Below are 20,154 nucleotides of genomic sequence, written 5' to 3' on the forward strand. Positions count from 1 at the left end.
TTGACCCTCATGACCCTGATATGGATTAAGTACAGTCATGGCCAAAGGTTTTGAGAATGACCCAAATATTAATTTTCGCAAAGTTTGCTGCTTCATTGTTTTTAGATCTTTTTGTCAGATGTTTCTATGGTATACTGAAGTATAATTACAAGCATTTCATTAGCTTCAAAGGCTTTTATTAACAATTACATTAAGTTTATGCAAAGAGTCAAATATTTGCAGTGGTGGCCTTTCTTTATTCAAGACCTCTGCTATTCACCCTGGCATGCTGTCAATCAACTTCTGGGCCAAATCCTGACTGATGGCAGTCCATTCTTGCATAATTAATGCTTGGAGTTTATCAGAATTTGTGGGCTTTTGTTTGTCCACCCGCCTCTTGTGGATTGGCAACACATTCTCAATGGAATTTAGGTCTGGTGAGTTTCCTGGCCTTGGACCCAAAAATTTGATGTTTTGTTCCCCAAGCCACTTAGTTATCATTTTTGCCTTATGACACAGTGCTCCATCATGCTGGAAAATGCATTGTTCATCACCAAAGTGTTCTTGGATGGTTGGGAGAAGTTGCTCTTGGAGAATGTTTTGGTACCATTCTTTATTCATGGCTGTGTTCTTAGGCAAAATTGTGAGTGAGCCCACTCCTTTGGCCAAGAAGCAACCCCACACATGAATGGTCTCAGGATGCTTTACTGTTGTCATGACACAGGACTGATGGTAGCGCTCAACTTTTCTTCCCCGGACAATCTTTTCTCTGGATGCCCCAAACCATCGGAAAGGAGATTCATCAGAGAAAATGACTCTACCCCAGTCCTCAGCGGTCCAATCCCTGTACGTTTTGCAGAATATCAGTCTGTCTGTCCCTGATATTTTTCTTGGAGAGAAGTGGCTTCTTTGCTGCCCTTCTTGACACCAGGCCATCCTCCAAAGGTCTTCACTTCACTGTGTGTGCAGATGCTCTCACACCTGCCTGCTGTGATTGCTGAGCAAGCTTTGCACTGGTGGTGCCCCACAGATGAATCAACTTTAGGAGACGGTCCTGGCACTTCCTGGACTTTCCTGGGTGCCCTGAAGCCTTCTTCACAACAATTTAACCTCTCTCCTTGAAGTTCTTGATGATCCGATTAATGGTTGAGTTAGGTACAATCTTACTAGCAGCAATATCCTTGCCTGTGAAGCCCTTTTTGTGCAAAGCAATGATGGTCATTTTGTGGCAGGGCTGAAATGCAGTGGAAATGTTTTTTTTGGGTTGGGATTAAGTTTATTTTCATGGCAAAGAAGGACTTTGAAATTAATTGTAATTCATCTGGTCACTCTTCTCTGGCGTATATACAAATTTCCATCATAAAAACTGAGGCAGCAAACTTTGTGAAAATTAATATTTGTGTTGTTCTCAAAACTTTTGGCCACGACTGTAGGGTGGAAAAATATATGTATTCAAAGCAGTAATTAAAGAGATAACTATGAATACAAATCATTTTAGAATTGGAGGTACTGAAAATTACTTTTTTCTCCTTATTACTAGGGGGCTCCGCCCCCTGCTCGCTTCGCTCGCCAACCCCTGGTGTTGGGAAATGACAAAGAGCGTGATGTATGAATGAAATGTAGAATAGTGTGAAGGTGTAGATGATGCATATAGAAAGCAAACAATAAAGTGTGTGGCACAGTGTAAAGGTTTATTGGAAAAAATTTTTGTAAACGCCGTTTAAGTGTAAAAGGTAATTCCAGGTCAGAACTTGTAAGGTCAATGAAGATGGTCATTGTCGTGATCAGAGTCAACTTTGTCAGAGCTTAGAAAGAGTTGTGTTTCTCCAGGAAGTAATGCAATGACTTGGGTATTTATGTTTTACACATTAATATTTTTTGGACATAATATAGTGCGTTGTGTTAAAAGCGGCATTTGGTCTAATGAGATTGCTGTTCCAAATATCTCTGTAACTAAGTCGTCGCAGATAAAGGCTTGAGGAATTGTAATAATATCTGGGTGAAGTCTATCTGTATTGGTGAGTGTACCATCTCCCAGTTGTAATAACCAATTGTTATGATCTGGATCTGGACATCGCATGTTTTGTACTAACTGTATCTTTTGAAAGCAATGCCAATTGTCTGCGTATTTTAAGGTGCACTGAACAATAGCTGAGCGCATGGCATGTGGAACAATAGCTAAGCACTGTCTAAAATCTCCTCCTAATAAAAGTACCTTTCATCGAAAGGGAATATTATTATTCATCAACGTTTGTAGAAGTTTATGAATAGTGTTGAGTAAGTGACTGGATGCCATTGTACATTCATCAATAATTAATAGTTTTGCAAGACGGATGTCACGTGCAGTGCTACTGTTCATGTTCATAGTGGATACCGATTTGTAGGATCTAATGCAGTTCATAAAGTTTTTACTTTCAGGTACATCGTTAGTTAGAAGCTTCTGTAGATATTCAGGATATGAATGTAAAGGAGGCAGTCTAATTTGACCCTTTTGACAACAACGTGTAAATGTATTACTTGTATTGCCAGTTGTTTCTTCAGGGAAGTTAAGTGAATGACAATGATTGCAAATGACATTCATTAATCCGAATGAATTTTCCTGAATAGTGGACTCATTATTGAACGCGTTGTCAGCTAAGTGGCGTAAGCGTTTAGCAGGTGTCTGTAGTTGATGTCCGTGACCTGTATGTTTTGCTTGTGCCGTTTGAGAGGCGCGTCGTTGTATGTCCAGTATTTGGGACGTGTTGCTTTGGAGCTGTAATCGATTTGCCTGTGCTGTGTGAGAAGCCCGTTGTAGTTTATGGCGTGCATTGTTTGTATTGAGCCTTGCCCGTTTTTGTATGTAGGTCAGTTGAGCTTTCTCTTTTTGGAGCCTTGCCTGCTTGTTTTCCGGCATTCCAGATGCGCGGTGTAGACATCTGCGTTTATTTATTTTGTCCCTTCGCTGTCATTTCTGTATGTCTGAGACGGGAGGTGTTTCGTTTTGAACCCGTGTCTGTATCGATGCAGCACTGTGAGATGCGCGCTGCATGCGTCTACGTTCATGTTGTACCCGTGATCGTGAATTCATGACTTGTTTGTTCTTCAGCGTTAGATATATGGATAAGTAATAAGGAGGATCGCACTCACTGTTAATATGGAGCCTTTTCTGCGGTTGAATGGTTAATAGTGCCTCATTGTAATGAGATCCACCTATGCTGCATAGTGTGAATTGTGTTTGGTCCCGTTATCCAAGCCGTATCGTTTTGTACCCGTGATCGTGAATTAATGACTTGTTTGTTCTTCAGCGTGAGAAATATGGATAAGTAATAAGGAGGATCGCACTCACTGTTAATATGGAGCCTTTTCTGCGGTTGAACGGTTAATAGTGCCACATTGTAATGAGATCCACCTATGCTGCATAGTGTGAACGTGTTGAGATGACGTATGTTTAATAGGGACAGTTCATTTAGAAATGGGGCTTTGTGTGTCATTTGTTATTTATGTTAGTGTGGTCGTGGGTCTGAATCGTCGTTTTTGTGTACGTTTCGTGTGCTATGTCCGTAGTCTGTCCCGTTTTGTGTCCAATGGGTTTTGTGTGGTGCTTGCGGCTTCTGTTTTTTTGTGTGGTAGGGGCTTGTTGAATCCTCCTGTTTGTGTGTGTCCCGTTTCGTGTGCAATGGGTTTTGTGCACAGCGCCGGCGTCTGAATCCTTTTTTCTGTGGTCTGACTCCTTTTTTCTGTGCGCGGTGCCTCATTTCATATTTTAGGTTGCATTCCATCCGGTTCCCGTTGCTTGCGGGGGGGGGGAATTTGTGGGGCGTCTGCGCAGTACGTCTTTTGCGTCCACGGCCCATTGCCGGATGTCCCTGCGTCCATCCGGTTTATCATTCTCAGTTAGTAATGTGGATGTCTTCATTCTTAAACTGCATAGCAGAAGCACACTTTCATCATATATAAGCTTAGTAATGATTTTACTTATGTAAAATATAACACAACAATAACTCTTTAAGGACTTACCTTCAGCTATAATTGCAGGTAAGTTAAAAGCAGGTAAATGATAAGATGAGAAAATCTGTGTTAATTGAAGTAATCTGGAAGCAGGATGCCCATACTGAACAGACAATCAAGCTACTGCACAAAAATTAATTCAATGAAAGCACAGAGAACGTTTCAGCCTACTCAAGAAGAAAGAAAAATATCAGAACCGCGAGTACACATTTTCAACATGTTATGATCAATGTTTATAACATTTAAAATGTACATATACTACATAAAAACATTTTGTGGATGTATATTGCAATAACATTACCATGTCTAAAAGAATAAATTATTCAGGAAGGACGATGTTAAATAATAATAAATAAAACAGTAAAATGTACAAACATTATAATTAAAGTCCACATCTTTTCTTTTCATTTTTTCATCATCAAGAGTTCATTGGAATTCTGACTACAAGTTATATGTTCAACTGATGGTGCTCTGCTACAAGTACTTGGGGGTCTGTCTACATTAATGACAGGGAGGACTGGTCTTGTAACACAAATGAACTATATAGGAAAGGGCACAGCAGACTCTTTTTTTCTTAGGAGACTTCCATCCTTTAATGTGGGTAGTGACACAATTTACAGTACATGTTCAACAACTCTGTGATGACCAGTGAGATTTTCTATGCTGCGGCTGTGCCAGTAACATCACTTCAAAAGAGCCATACCAAATCAACAAGCTAAAAAAGTGGGCAGGTTCAGTTACGCGACACACTCTCAACAATCTGGAGGTAGTAATGAAGGACAAAATGAAAACAAAGCTGAATACCTGGCACCAAAGTAAGTATGTACAAACACTTTAAATGACTCAATTTGAAAAAAAAAATTTATTGATCTTATTCAAATCAACTTCAAATGAATTTACACAGTGCTCTGCATTGACAAGGGGCAAATCACAGTATGTAGAAGACATGCACCTTATTTTTACTGTTAAATAGTTTATACTCTTTACCTAAGGGTATAAAGGTCAATAAAAAACACTTTCAGATGTTCTGATTGCTTGTAATTAAACCTTTAATTGCATAATTAGCAATTTATCATACTTTTACCAACAAATGCATCTGCTTTTACTGAGCCTACAGCAAAATTACTCAACAGTAAGATGAAGCCTTTAATGTTTTTGTAGTGTGCAGGCACATGCAACTTGTTCTTCAGGGAGTTTAAAAAGTGTCAGTTTTGTTTGTGCCTTGTTCTTCTATTGCTTCTTCACCTCAACATTTGCCTTGCCCTTTTGCCATTGTTTGCTTCAGCTTTATTCTACTTATTTATTTTTTTACTTTACTGTCTGCACATTTGTTTCTGCTTTTGCCTGGTTGATATCCAAACCTTAGAAGCTGACCTTGTCTCTCCCCATTTAAAGTTACAGGATCTACATTTAATCAGTGTCACCAGCAAATCTCCTCTCACGGCACTGCCACAAAGGCAATATAATCAGTTAAACCTGGACACTCAACTAATACGATGAGAGGAGACGTGAAGCCCCATTGCAAAGTGGCAGCTACTTGCTGCAGCCTGATTGTATCTATGCTGATTCCTTAATGATTGCTGAATACAAAATTACTAATAGAAAGGAAATTAAACTAAAGGAAAAAAGTGCATGTCTCAAAAGAGAAGAGAAAAATCCAGGCTTTAACAATAATACCAAAAATAAAAGGAATGAAAAAAACAGTAATAGGATTAGGATTTCTTATTGTGGCTGATGCGGGTGATATACTGGTTGATATAGTATACAGGATGAAATTCTTCTTGTGTTATGGATTTTGAAAAAAAAAAGAAACATTTCACTAGTATGTCAAAATTAGTCAGTCAGTTATTTTCCAACCCGCTATATCCTAACACAGGGTCTGCCGGAGCCAATCCCAGCCAGCACAGGGTGCAAGGCAGGAACAAACCTCTGGCATATCCTGACAAATTTAAATGTAAAATAATCTAATCACGAAATGTGCAAAATTGTTCATGTAAATAGAAATGGGAAATGTGTTTTTTTGCTAGTGTAATAGTATCCTAAGGAAAAGTCTTTGTGTATACATTTGTATACAAACGGCGTGTAATAAGTGAGCTTACCCCTTGAACAATATTACACAGAGTAATTTGTGGATGAACCTGATTGAAATCTCAATGCTTGGATTAAGACAATTTGACAAAGTAGCCAAAAGAAGAAGAAGACAAAATATGTAAGTTTAAAGCCGGAAATTTGAAACAGAGAGAGGGATGAGGAAAATGTGTTTCATGTCCTGTGTTTCTTTGGTGGTGGCTTGTGTAAGTGAGTGAATGTTCAAGCGTTTTAATGGATAAGAGGTACACCTATGTACATAATGAATCATTTATATATATGTTATTTGCTAGAAAAATATGTTTCACTTGAAAAGTATATACAAATACAGTATATTATGCCAGTATTTACCAAAACCATTAGAATTTTAATTATACTGTAATATTGGTTTTTGGCCATGCTGTCTACGCTTGTATTTTAGAATCTTTATCAATACATAAGGTGCTTAATCCCATTATTTTCTGAACTGTAATGGCTTTAATGACTTTACATGCCTACATTGCATCAACACTTTAAATACTTACCTCTTGCTGCAATTACTGGTATATTTAAGTCATATGTGTAGAAGACAAATGACAAGATGAGAAAGTCCATATAACTGCGGTGATTGGGAAGAAGGACCACAGGGTTATCACTCAGTGCCTTTTTTAACTAAGGATATTAATAGAAAACTGAATTACTCCTTATATATTAAATAGAAAACAAGGCCTTTAAAATCAATAAATCTGTTCTTAGGAACGAGAAAAGAATGCATACTAAATAAAAATAATTTCTCAAAATTAAAAAAATAAAGATGTAAATTGGAAATTTTAAAAATGATGATGTGGGTACACTTTAACGAAAACATTGTGCACCAATAGTTTAAAGAAACAACAGTGAGCACAATAGAGTGATTGAGTTTATACATCAATTTTAAAATCGGTTGATCATACAGCTTACCCTTTCAATGCCTTCTGTATTAACTCTTATTCTCCGGAAGACTCTTTTGAAAACTTTGCTCAGTATAAACGCCAATAATCTAATGGCACTAAGATGAAGGTTGTCAGCCATCTCCTCCAGAATCATTGTGGCCTTTTTCCGAAAGGTCTCTGCTGGCTCTCCCCATTCATCTGACAGCTAGAATATGATACACATCACAGAGCTATTAACAAACAGAAGGCAAGCACCAATTTATGTTAATCACATCTGCTGCTACATGCCTGTGCCAGCCTATGGGCTGAACAACATAATTTAAAATGTGTTGCACATGAAAAACAGCTAAGCAACTAGCCATCTACAGTATGTTCACATTTTTAAGCCCGATATTTCAGGGAGGGTCCAAACAAACACAAGCATACAGTATGACGATATAGTAAGTTTAGCTACAAGGGCTTAAACTCAAATAGGTGCAATTTAAGATTATCACCTTCTGAAGCAAGTAATGCTCAGACAAGTCAGGCAGGGACCACTCTTCTCCCTCAGTTAATGCTACAATACTCATGAACAGCTCCACCTTAATGATGACCAGATATATTCCATGCCAAACCAAGACTTAATGTAGATGGATTTTGAAGAAAGGAAATATTTTGCTAATAGCATTGCATATAAAAAGACATCCATTTGTATGCATTAAGTGGAGATCAGGTGACCCTTCAAGAATTTAAACAGAAAATGTGTGTGTCTTTATATAAGTAGTAAAGTACTGTTTGTCAAGACCAAGACATTGCCTCATTTTTACAAGCTTTGTCTGTAGTTTGAAACTATTACCATCTCAGAAAAACCAGGATGGTTGGTCATCATAAGTGGAACAGCTTCTGGTATTCAAAGTCTTATTGTAAAAAGCATACACATGCCTAAACAGCCTTCTACAATTGAATCTTGTACCTGACATATAACATGGTTCATGTGGTTAGAGCCCAGCACAATAGATTTCAGCATGCTTGATGTGCAAGGTGAAGCTGATTTATAGATCACTGGTGAGTAAGTCTTCAGGGCAAACCTCAGGTCGCTTGAGATCCGTCTCTTTTCTAAGACATCGTCAGAATCATCTCTTCCTATTAGTAATGGTTCCTGTAGCTAAAAAAATAAATACATCATTGCAGCAAGAAGGTTATTTGTGCCAAATATAATACAAATCCATACAATTCAGCTAAGAGAGAGAGAGAGATAGACTGCCAGGGACACTGATAAATGACAGCTGTAAGTCAGGTCAGGGAAAGCAGAAAACATGTGAAGGACACAATCAGGTTGTTTTGGGAAGTGTCTGAAATGAGAAAACCTAATTAGCTAAACTGACTTACTTTCTCGCCTTTCCCCTTTGCCCTGCTGTGATATTCAGCTAAATTCCTTGAACCTTTTAGTTATCCTCTTGACAAATTCTCATATCTTTTGTGTTCTTTGCACTGGTCTTAATAACATAAATATAAGCTTACTGAACAGTCAGTCAAAATAACATGCTTTTGTAGATATTGCATGTTGCACATGCAGTAACTCGATATATAATCTTCTCATGACTTTTTTTGTGTTTGACTTTCTGTTGGTATCATATTACTGTTACAATACTGAGAAGACATGCTAGCAAGAATTTTATTGTACTATGTACAATACACCCGACAACAAGGCTCAGACACAAGTGTAAAAGCATAAAGCATGTTTATTTATGGGAAACCCTTCTCTGTAATTGTTTCCCACAGCACCAAGCACAATACAGCCAGCAAATAGCAAACACACAGCAATGCTTTGTCTTCTCTCTGTCTTCTCTCTCTCACTTTTTTTCACTGCCTCCGCTCCTCCACGCAAGCGTTGTCCTCCTTCTTTCCAACTCTGGCTCCTTTAGTTGTAGCAGGCAGCCCCTTTTTATTCCAATCTCCAGGAGTGCTTTCAGTGATATGAATCTGTGGCTCCAAGGCACTTCTGGGTGAAGTTGGAGCCCTACGATGTAGGGACTCCCAAATCACACAGCTCCCCCTGGTAGACTCCACGGGACCCAACTGGGTTGTACTGGGACTGCAATATCCTACAATGTATTAAAATACTTACTGCAACTTTATTTTATTAAACAGAAAATACAAATTAACGTGGTTGATGTACTCCATACTCTCGTTTCTATTGCCTAAACCTTGTGATAGAAAATGTGAAAAAAATGAAAATATACAGTAGATGTGGAATGTACTTTGATCATTTTGCATGTTTTGTTTGTAATTTACTCACTGATAAAGCATAAAGAAAGTCAAATAAAGACAGTTCTCGAAATGATATGTCCCAGATTGTGAGTGTGCAGTATCCCAAAAGTGTACTGCATTTTACTGAAAACATTATCATTCTAGCTTTTGTAGGAATTATTTATGTAGATAAATATGCCTGCCTCTAATTTGATTTGTCTAAAGATATAGTTTATTCATAGAGACGAACTTGATTTTGTTAAATGGGGAATATGAAGATGAGCCTTTTGTGCAGCAAGAATAAAAAAATTAAATGAAATTTAAAATGTATTGTTGAAATCAATGTTTTGTACAAATGACATAAAGTATGATATTGAGATACAACTGAGTTGGGCCATACGTTTATAACTTAATACTAAAAAGAAAATACAAGATATACAACTTTTAAACCTATAGTAATTATTCCTTTTTGTGCTTTAAGTTGGCATCAGTAAAGTCCTGAAACTGCTTAGTATTTGCAGGGGACTGGGTTTGGAAACCTGCTAGGGCACTAACTGTGTGGAGTTTGCATGTTCTCTCTAGATTTCTGTGGGATTTTCCTCTGGGACTCCTGTGTTTCGCACACATTCAGCTCAAATTCAAGTTTATTATTATGTGTACACAAAACATAATGTACACAGTACAATAAAATTCTTACCTGACATGCAGTTTATGTTCATTTTTGATTTTAAATCAACCCAGTGTGAATGAGTGTGTGTGAGAGAGGCTATAAGAACATACCCTTGCTTATACTAGTATTCTGTCCAGGCTTTTTTCTGTCATGATGGTGGACAGAGAGTGACCCGAGCAGGCTCAGATGAGTGACTTAATTAATATTGTAACAATCGGGAAGTCGAATTTCCTTTAAAATTCAAGAACAAAGTGTCCCCCTTCGAAAGCATAAAAAGGCAATGGTGACACAATGTAAACCAACCATCTAAATTTTAGAATGAAGAAGTGTAACGGTCAAAATCATGTTATTGCTCTTGCCTCACGGCACTAATTCCCAGCTCATATGGTGTCTGTGCAAATTTGGCACGTTCTCTTGTTTTTTTTTTCTCGAAAACCTGCGGTGACACGGTGGTTAAGATACTGGACAACCCGAAATTGACCGGCACGATGACCGTCCGGCGACTCCGGCTTGCGCTTGTTCCTGTGTGAATAGCCAGCGGTGCACTGGAACGAGGGGATTCTAAAATAAATTAAATGTCTAGCATTATTTGATAACTTATATTTACCTCTAACTCTTTCTTTATACACACGAAGGTGTCGCTTAAAATGTACCTGAAATACATCTGAAATAAGCGAATTACTCAAACCGATGTGTACATGTTGCCTAAGCACGCGGACGTACGCTATGTTTCTTTCACTTTCGTTCTTTATGCTATTTGATTTTCACTTTCGATTACAACGTTTTACAAATTATATATTATAATGTACATCTTAAAATGTTTAATCTACAGTGACAGTGGCGTTATTCTGTCGTATGTCTGTTCGCGCTCCCTGTGGTGCAGTTTACAAAAAATAACGTTCCAGCTGTCATCACCCCTTCGACCAATGGCTTTTTAAAACTTACTTGGATAATTAATAGCAATACGTACCAACGGCGAGGATTCTGAAATCATATTTCAAATGTCAGGAGTGCAAGACTTTGTCCAAAGATGTTAAAACAACGCAAACCGATTGCGCCCCTCGAGACTAGCAGATCGCGGTCAAGTGGAAGAAGCGCCCGCAGCTTACGTCACTGTCAACAACACAGCTGATTGTCTCAAAGGCGCGCGCGGCACATTCGACCTGCGTTTGTTAGCTGAAAACATCATGTGCGGGTTATTTTTTATACCTTTCAAAAATAACAACTGCAAATCCATCAGCAAATCTTTTTATTATTTCTGTATAGCACCTTTACAAAGGAGCCAGCTCGTGGTCGAAATTTAATGTGAAAGGTGGAAGGTGCATCTTTCAAGGCACTCGGCGATGCCTTATAAAACACATTAATAGCAATAATCGGAATATAAAATACATTAAAAATTACAGTTATTAATAAAACCAGTGTTATTACATTAAAATTAAACATGTCAACTAAAATTTACATCAAACAAAATAAGCAAGCTTAAAGAGAGATTTGTTTTAAGGTGGGAAGAAACTCAGAAGAAGTCAGAGGAGATCAGTGAGATACGGAGGTGCCAAATTGTGAAGGGTCTTGAAAGTTAAAAGCAAAATCTTTAAATCAATGCAGTATTTAACACCATCATAAATACATTTGTATGGAAAATATAGTGAGAAGTCAAGCAAAATGACACATTTTATTGGCTAACTAAAAGATTACAATATGCAACTCAGGCCCCTTTTGCTTGACTTCTCACTACATTCATAATGGCTAACACGGTACAACACCATAGTACTATGGAAAATATAAAAAGCAAAAATGATAGAATAAAGTAAATTTTAATAAAAAAGTACATTAGATTGCAAATAAATGTAAGGTGCACCTGATAATAAAAACAAATACAAATTGCACATTGTTATATTAAAAAAAAATGGAATAGTGAACATAATAGGAATTTCAAAAACATGGCTCATAAAGGTATTACTCTAACATTCATAACTGCAGTTTGATATCCTTCAGGTCCCAGGACCTTCAAACACTGTGCTCTGTTAAAATTCGAGCTCAGACTGAAAGCCTCTCCTGGCTCAGGGTAGATCTCAAGTAAGATTTCATCAGCTTTAAAGATGAAAAACTTCTCTCATGAGAGACAACACTGATAGGAAGCATCAGAATTACCAAGGGACTACATTTAGACTTCTTACTGTTACCCCCCTCACTCTGTGGCTGATTTTGGCTGCGCATTGACTAAAGTATAGCCTGGACAGACTGACTGTAACTGAATCAGAAATGGCCGAGTTGCATAAACAAACTAAGTCAATCTAATTTCTGCTTCCAGACGTGTAAATCCTCCTCATGGTTTTTGAAATTGGCTCGGATTACATTTATCCATCCATCCATCCAATCCTCCATCCGTGGATTACATTTAACATTACTAAAAAACTAGCACTCATCACAAACACTCACGCAATGGAGTTTGGAACCCTCCTTGAGATGGGTTTCCAAATTTGTTGTTGGAATGTGTCGAGGCTTTGTTTTAAAGGGGGGTTTGGTTACAATGACTACCCATGTAAACAGATGACTTTGGGAGGTCCCCCTCTCAGTACAGGACCCCAGGTATTTACCTAATTACCTGCCTTGGCTGTGCTGTCATTACCCTTCTGACCAGTGCTTAGTGTTGGCCTTCACATTGTCGCTGGTTTAGCTCAGGAAACCCGTGGAGTCGGCTTATTCTCCCCATATGTATGTGTGTTTTTTTGTTTTTTTTTTAACCAGGTACTCTGATTTTCTTCATACATCCCTATAGATGCCTGCATTAGGTTAACTGAAGATACTAAATTGAGCCTGCAATTGCCTTGAACCCAGTGCTGCTGGGATTGCTTCCATTTCAGTTAAATGCATTACGTAAGTTTAAGTTTTTTTCATTATTTTACAATATTAAGAAACAAAATGTAATACAAATGCACAACAAAAACAATACAGCAAGCTCAATAGTCTGTTCTAAAGATACTCAATGAAATTCACTCAATCCCCCACCCAACAAACACTGCCATACAATTACCAGGCCCCATTTAATATGGTACACTAGCAAATACAACAAAAAGTACAGTACAGGCCTGGTACAGTATGTTTGCTTTAAAACTACATTAATGAGCTCTTGCCATGTTCTGAAAAACAAATCCTTGTAAAGAGAACTTTTTTCCCCAGAATATCACTTTCTCACAGCGTCAGTGGTTGTCTGTCTGACATGCTGTCCGTATCAACTTAGGTGTGTGCTCTTTCACCTCTGTTGTACTAATTGTTTTTGCCGGAATTTTGAAAACATGTTCTTAAATTGGCTGATGACTCAGTGAGTTTAATGAGAAGGAAACCAGTCATGGTCCAGAGGTAGATGATTTTATTAACTAGAGTGATGAGTCCTTTCAACATCTAAACATTACAAAAACTAAGGAATTAATAATTGATTTTAGAAGAAACACCATTCAGCCACTGCCAGATGAAACAATCATTAAAGAACAGGCTGTAAAGATTGTTGACTGAGATTTGATGATAAATATCTGGGGACAATCATAGACGTAAACTGAAATTAATTGAAATTTGAGAAACCTTCTGTTAAAAGGGACAGCAGCACCTCAACTGTCTAAGCAAGCCTAGTCATTTTAATGTGATTCGTACCATTATGTCACACTCACATGAATCTTGTATTGAGTCTGTCTTTACTAAATCTTACTGTCAGCAACAAAAACAGAATAAATACCATACCCTTTTCTTTAAGCTTTTTTCTAAGCTTGCTTAATCTTGAGTAGGGTTGCGAGAGAATTGGAGCCTAATCCAGCAAGTACAGGGCACAAGGCAGGGACAATCCCTGGACAGGATGTCAGTCCATCGCAGAGTTAACACAAACACAAAAGTGCCAAGGACCAATTTAATGTCATCAGCTCACCTAACCTGTATGGCCTTTGGACTATGAAAGGAAACAAACACCCAGATGAAAGTTGCACAGACACGTGGAGACCTGGGATGTGAACGGTAGTTTCCTTACTGTGATGTAGGAGCACTACCACTGTGCCACCATAGTAAATCATGAAAGAAAAAAGAAAAAATAACTAGGTCGCCTTTGCTCAATACTTTGTCGATGCACCTTTGGCAGCAATTTCAGCCTCAAGTCTTTTTGAATATGATGCCACAAGCTTGGCACACCTATACTTGGCCAGTTTCGCCCATTCCTCTTTGCAGCACCTCTCAAGCTCCATCAGGTTGGATGGGAAGCGTCGGTGCACAGCCATTTTAAGATCTCTCCAGAAATGTTCAATCAGATTCAAGTCTGGGCTCTGGCTGGGCCACTCAAGGACATTCACAGAGTTGTCCTGAAGCCACTCCTTTAATATCTTGGCTGTGTGCTTAGGGTCGTTGTCCTGCTGAAAGATGAACCGTCGCCCCAGTCTGAGGTCAAGAGCGATCTGGAGCAGGTTTTCATCCAGGATGTCTCTGTACATTGCTGCAGTCATCTTTCCCTTTATCCTGACTAGTCTCCCAGTCCCTGCCGCTGAAAAACATCCCCACAGCATGATACTGCCACCGCCATGCTTCACTGTAGGGATGGTATTGGCCTGGTGATGAGCAGTGCCTGGTTTCCTCCAAACGTGACGCCTGGCATTCACACCAAAGAGTTCAATCTTTGTCTCATCAGACTAGAGAATTTTCTTTCTCATGGTCTGAGAGTCCTTCAGGTGCCTTTTGGCAAACTTCAGGCGGGCTGCCATGTGCCTTTTACTAAGGAGTGGCTTCCGTCTGGCCACTCTACCATACAGGCCTGATTGGTGGATTGCTGCAGAGATGTTTGTACTTCTGGAAGGTTCTCCTCTATCCACAGAGGACCTCTGGAGCTCTGACAGAGTGACCATTGGGTTCTTGGTCACCTCCCTGACTAAGGCCCTTCTCCCCCGATCACTCAGTTTAGATGGCCGGCCAGCTCTAAGAAGAGTCCTGGTGGTTTCGAACTTCTTCCACTTAAGGATGATGGAGGCCACTGTGCTCATTGGGACCTTCAAAGCAGCAGAAATTTTTCTGTAACCTTCCCCAGATTTGTGCCTCGAGACAATTCTGTCTTGATTTCATGCTTGGTTTGTGCTCTGACATGAACTGTCAACTGTGGGACCTTATATAGACAGGTGTGTGCCTTTCCAAATCATGTCCAATCAACTGAATTTACCACAGGTGGACTCCAATTAAGCTGCAGAAACATCTCAAGGATGATCAGGGGAAACAGGATGCACCTGAGCTCAATTTTGAGCTTCATGGCAAAGGCTGTGAATACTTATGTACATGTGCTTTCTCAGTTTATTTTTAATAAATCTGCAAAAACCTCAAGTAAACTTTTTTCACGTTGTCATTATGGGGTGTTGTGTGTAGAATTCTGAGGAAAAAAATGAATTTAATCCATTTTGGAATAAGGCTGTAACATAACAAAATGTGGAAAAAGTGATGCGCTGTGTATATATATATATATATATATATACACAGTGTATATATATATATATATATATATATATATATATATATCTACACTATATATATATAAAATCCTAAAACTAGAAGTTCAACGATTTTGTGCAATGATTTTATGTGAAATTTTTATGTCACGTTTTTGTCACACCTTAAATCAGGCTTATCTTAAAATCTACATATATATGTTTGGTATCATTCTTTTCAATTTATCAAACTTTAATGTAATGTTGTTAGATTTTCAGATTCTTATTTCGTTTTTAAATTATAAACTAAAAAAATCGGAGGAGCAATTGTATCTCCTTGGGGTGCGTTCAGCTCCCCCTCTTCACAATGCGAGCTGCAGCCACGCGAAGTGGCTGGCACGTAGCGCAGGCCGGGGGGTTGGCAAGCGAAGCAAGCAGGGGGTAAACCTGAAGTCAAAAGGCCAGAGAACCCCTTCCTGCAGCATAAAAAGATAAGGTAAATAAAAGTAGAAGCCTTGCTGAATTATTTGAAGAATTACAGGTATTGCCAAAGGCAAAATTGATAATTAACCAAGTTAAGTTTTCTTTTTCAAATCATACACTACTGCAGAATCCAATTGTGCTTGAGGCTCAGATCACAGATTGATGACCAGACATTCTTTTTCAGTACTTTCTTGCCAACATTTATGGCAAGTCGTCCAGGCCTTGCCGCAACAAACAACTGTCACAGTACCTCCATGTTGAGTGCTGGCATGATGTTCTTATTGTGAAACACTGTGTTAGCTTTACGCCAGGGGTAACAGGAGATCCATCTCTTCCAAAAGGTTCCACTTTTCATTAATCAGTCCACAGAACATTATGCCAAAGGTTTTGGGTGTAATCAAGGTGTTTTGTTAGCAAATTTTAGAAAAGCCTTTACATTCCTCCAAAAAAAGCGTTTTTTGCCTAACAACTCTCCCATGCATACTATTCATACCCAGCACTTTTTAAGGTTGGAATCCCAAATGCTGACTGAGCCAAGAGATGCCTGCAATTCCTTAGATGTTCGTCTGGGGTCTTCTCTTTTTCCTAATTAGTTTTCTATGCATTCTTGGGAGAGATTATGCTAGGTTAGCTACTCCTGGGCATATTTACCACTGTTACAAGGTTTCTACCATAAGATATGATGGCTTTAACGGTAGTTCACTGGAGTCCGAGGGTTTTAGAGATTGCTTAGTAACCCTTTCTAGATTTATGTACTTCAGTAATATAAAAGTATCTTAGTTTGTACAGGGAAAATTATACACTATAGCTGTAGAACAACTCCTTTTGAAATATAAACAACTGAAGAGAAACTAGAAGAAAAATTACAGTTGTGTGCCAAGAAATGGAAATTGATTTCTCATTACAATGGTAGAGAGACACATATTTGGAGCGGTGTTGTTGAGCAATAAAACATCTTGAGCCTTAATAAAACGTTGCCCTTGCTCCTGCTGTAGCAGAGTTTTTTTTTGTCTGATGATGCAGATGATTTTCAACCTCAGAGCTGTTTGTTCAAATCAGCATTACAATTTTCTCCCTCACTCAAAATCTCAAGGGTTTTTGTTCTCCATCATCTTTTTTGAGGTGGGTGTAGGCAAAGAAAGAACCTACCACATTTGTAGTTGTCAGTGAATGAGCAATTTCCTGTAGGATACGCAAATGTGAAAATGAAAGCTAACAGAGAAGTAATGTACCTGGACAAAAAAGAAAAAAATCCTTGGATATTAGATACTATTTACTTTTTAGGGACATAAACTTATACAAAGAGTTCCAATCAATATACTGTAATTATTTCTACACCTTTGGAAGGCAAGTCTGTAGAACACAGGCACAAAGAAAAAATTGGAGTGGAAAAAACAACCCTGAATTGAATGTTGCAATGCAATAATAATTTTATTTGTCGGAACTGCTGCACCCTTATGTACCATTTCACTCTCTCAGGTCAGCAGACCAGATGTGTTCCCAAGGCACGATGCAAACTCCAAAGTGATCGGGCTTTTTCAGTTGCAGCCCCAAAACTCTGGAACGATTTGCCGTTGCACGTTAGGCAGGCTCCTTCACTAGCTGTCTTTAAATCTTACTTAAAAATGCACTTTTACTCTCTGGCTTTTAACCCAGTATGATATGTTGGCTATCTGTATACTTTTTATTATGAATTTCTTCAGCTCTTATGTGTTTCTGTTTCATTTACCCTTTGGTTATTGTGTGTCTGATATGTAGGGTTTTTATTGTACAGCACTTTGGTCAGCCTTGATGTTGTTTTTAAAGTGCTTTATAAATAAAACAAACAAACAAATAAAATAAATAACAGTGCTGAGACCCTAACTACATAATGTGCAGTTTTAAAAGCTATTGTAAGACACCAATACATTTTTATTGAAAGCCTACGATTAAAACCTAAACAAGGTATAACAAAAAAAAGGAAAAAAAAAGACAATACTGGTAAAAGCCACTTTACTTTTAATATTAGAAAACATGAACTTCTTTACATTATGTTTAATTAACAAATGCCTTTATAAAATTAATGCACAATGTAACAAATGGAGTCTAGTGGTACAGTAATGTAGCACAAAACAGGGATTTTCAGGCATGGCAGCAATGATCTAAAATAAGTTGAACACTGACAATTGTTTTAAAAAATGAAAACTTAGAAAACAAAGTTATTTCTAGTTGCACATTCTGCAAAAACTTAAGCCGTGTTTGAAACAAGGAGTGTTATCACTTAACAGTAGAAGTTCACTGCTAACCACGCAGACTGAAAACTTGCGTAGCCTTACAACCCTGTCATTTCTTCTTCTACTAAACATGTAAGCACGTTCTATTTCCAAATTTTCAAATAAATAATATATTAAAAGTTTCTAATTTTCCACAGAGTACCATCAGATTTTTACATCAGATATATTTATTGTAATCAAATACAAAAATGTGCCAATGCAAACCATTATCTTTGTCCTGATGATGTAACACTGAAAACTAAAAAGTACAACATGTGTAAAACCAATGGGAGGATGCTACATACAAAACAAGTAAGGCTATAACATAATTTGTGATTCATAAAACAAATGTAGCCATACATGATTAAGGATCAGTAAATGAATTCCAAACCGTTTAGTTTATTTGCACAATTACAATAAAGGATGAATTTAGGAATATCCATTCAGAAGCAGGTTTGCAATTCATCTCAAGTGAATTTGTTGTGAACTTTAGGAGGATATAATGCTGTTTTGTCATGAATAGCTTGGTCTCCACTAAAGGCATTGGGTTCCCAGTCACTTGTCACATACTGCCAGCTCCACACTAAAGTCTTGCCAGTGCAGTTTTTAGAGGTGTCAATTTTCTGCCTTCAGGGAAATAAAAACAGAAGAAGAAAAATAACATCTCAGAATTGAACAATTACATAGTGCCACTACATACAAAATAACAAAAGCACTAATAATCAAGAATAGCATGAAGAAAAAAGAGTCAAGGGTATGAGTAAAGAACTTGTGAAAAATTACAGCTTTACTGATTTAATGCTGGCTAGATTGTACAAAGTTGACAATGACACTGACAGAAGAAATACAGATCATGAACAAAAGAAAACTAAAAATGCCGACTGAAAGAACAGGCCTTTTTTCCTGAAATCTACCCACAAATTCAGTAAGATAAAATGCATTAACTCACCACTGACACATGCCTTGCTGGGGATAACCTAATAAAATATATCTCAAATGCCCAACATCTAAATTTGAATCTGTTCAGAGCTTTTCCTGTATAGGTTCAAGCCTGAACGATGTGAGAATGGTGGCCAATAAGGTTAATATACATTTCTGGGTTTGTGTGCTATTTCCTGTCCAATTTTCAAAATCAAAGCAGAATGAAACTCTACTTGCAGAGAATTTAGCACTCCATCTATAAAACTGATTAATTCCTTAATTTATTTAGGTTTTGAAATATCCTCCTTTTAATTTGTGCTGTACACGTTTGTTTTGCAAAATGCTTTATGAAGGCATTTTGCTTAATGATAAGCATTCATTCTAATCAATGACTCACAAATTTCCAGTTAAAAATATCAAAAAAGTGTACCATTTGAATGAAAAAACTATGCAAAAATGACTATAGCATTCGAGCAGAATGATTTATAGTTCATCCATTTTTTACCACACTCCATAAAATGGACATGGGGAGAACATGCGGTAGTAATACACAAGAACAAACCCTATTAGAAGTAAAAGGGATCTATTGCTTAGGTTTAGCAAATCTCAAAAAATGCTCAGATACAACAGAAAAAACAACAGCATTAGTTAGATAAGACACACCGATGTAAATGCTAGTAAAACAATCTAAAGATTTACTCAATGACACACAAGTATGTGACTAGCTAAACAGTCTACACATTTTACAAAATTGGGTATACTCAGTTTCACCCAAAGAGGAAATTATTATTATAGATTGCTGGCCAACCACAAGCGTTACCTGGTAGGTAACCACCCATACAATCAGATTGTGACACAGACTACGAATGCCGTGAATATATATATATACAGTGATCCCTCGCTATATCGCGCTTCGCCTTTCGCGGCTTCACTCCATCGCGGATTTTATATGTAAGCATATTTAAATATATATCGCGGATTTTTCGCTGCTTCGCGGGTTTCTGCGGACAATAGGTCTTTTAATTTCTGGTACATGCTTCCTCAGTTGGTTTGCCCAGTTGATTTCATACAAGGGACGCTATTGGCAGATGGCTGAGAAGCTATCCAGCTTACTTTCTCTCTCTCTCTCTCTTGCGCTGACTAGGGGGGTGTGAGCAGGGGGGCTGTGTGCAGCTGCTTCCTGAAAG

General features: G+C 38.0%; 2 protein-coding genes across 3 annotated transcripts in view; both read right to left on the minus strand.

Annotated features, from left to right (window-relative positions):
* Window positions 1-10,990, minus strand: part of LOC114648631 (dihydroxyacetone phosphate acyltransferase-like) — a 36,003-nt gene extending 25,013 nt beyond the window's left edge. The window contains exons 1-4 of the mRNA XM_051924384.1: window positions 10,838-10,990; window positions 7,921-8,112; window positions 6,997-7,173; window positions 6,582-6,708 (exon numbers count right to left, since the gene is read on the minus strand). Of these exons, the coding sequence (XP_051780344.1) occupies window positions 6,582-6,708; window positions 6,997-7,173; window positions 7,921-8,112; window positions 10,838-10,861 (520 nt within the window). The 5' untranslated portion in view covers window positions 10,862-10,990. The remainder of the gene's footprint in view (window positions 1-6,581; window positions 6,709-6,996; window positions 7,174-7,920; window positions 8,113-10,837) is intronic.
* A 6,779-nt stretch (window positions 10,991-17,769) lies between these two features.
* Window positions 17,770-20,154, minus strand: part of LOC114648632 (dihydroxyacetone phosphate acyltransferase-like) — a 62,501-nt gene continuing 60,116 nt past the window's right edge. For both annotated transcript variants that reach the window (XM_028797776.2, XM_028797775.2), the window contains exon 16: window positions 17,770-18,673. In XM_028797776.2, the coding sequence (XP_028653609.1) occupies window positions 18,630-18,673 (44 nt within the window). In that variant the 3' untranslated portion in view covers window positions 17,770-18,629. The remainder of the gene's footprint in view (window positions 18,674-20,154) is intronic.

Source organism: Erpetoichthys calabaricus, chromosome 3, assembly GCF_900747795.2.
Source record: "Erpetoichthys calabaricus chromosome 3, fErpCal1.3, whole genome shotgun sequence".
Lineage (NCBI taxonomy): Eukaryota > Metazoa > Chordata > Cladistia > Polypteriformes > Polypteridae > Erpetoichthys > Erpetoichthys calabaricus.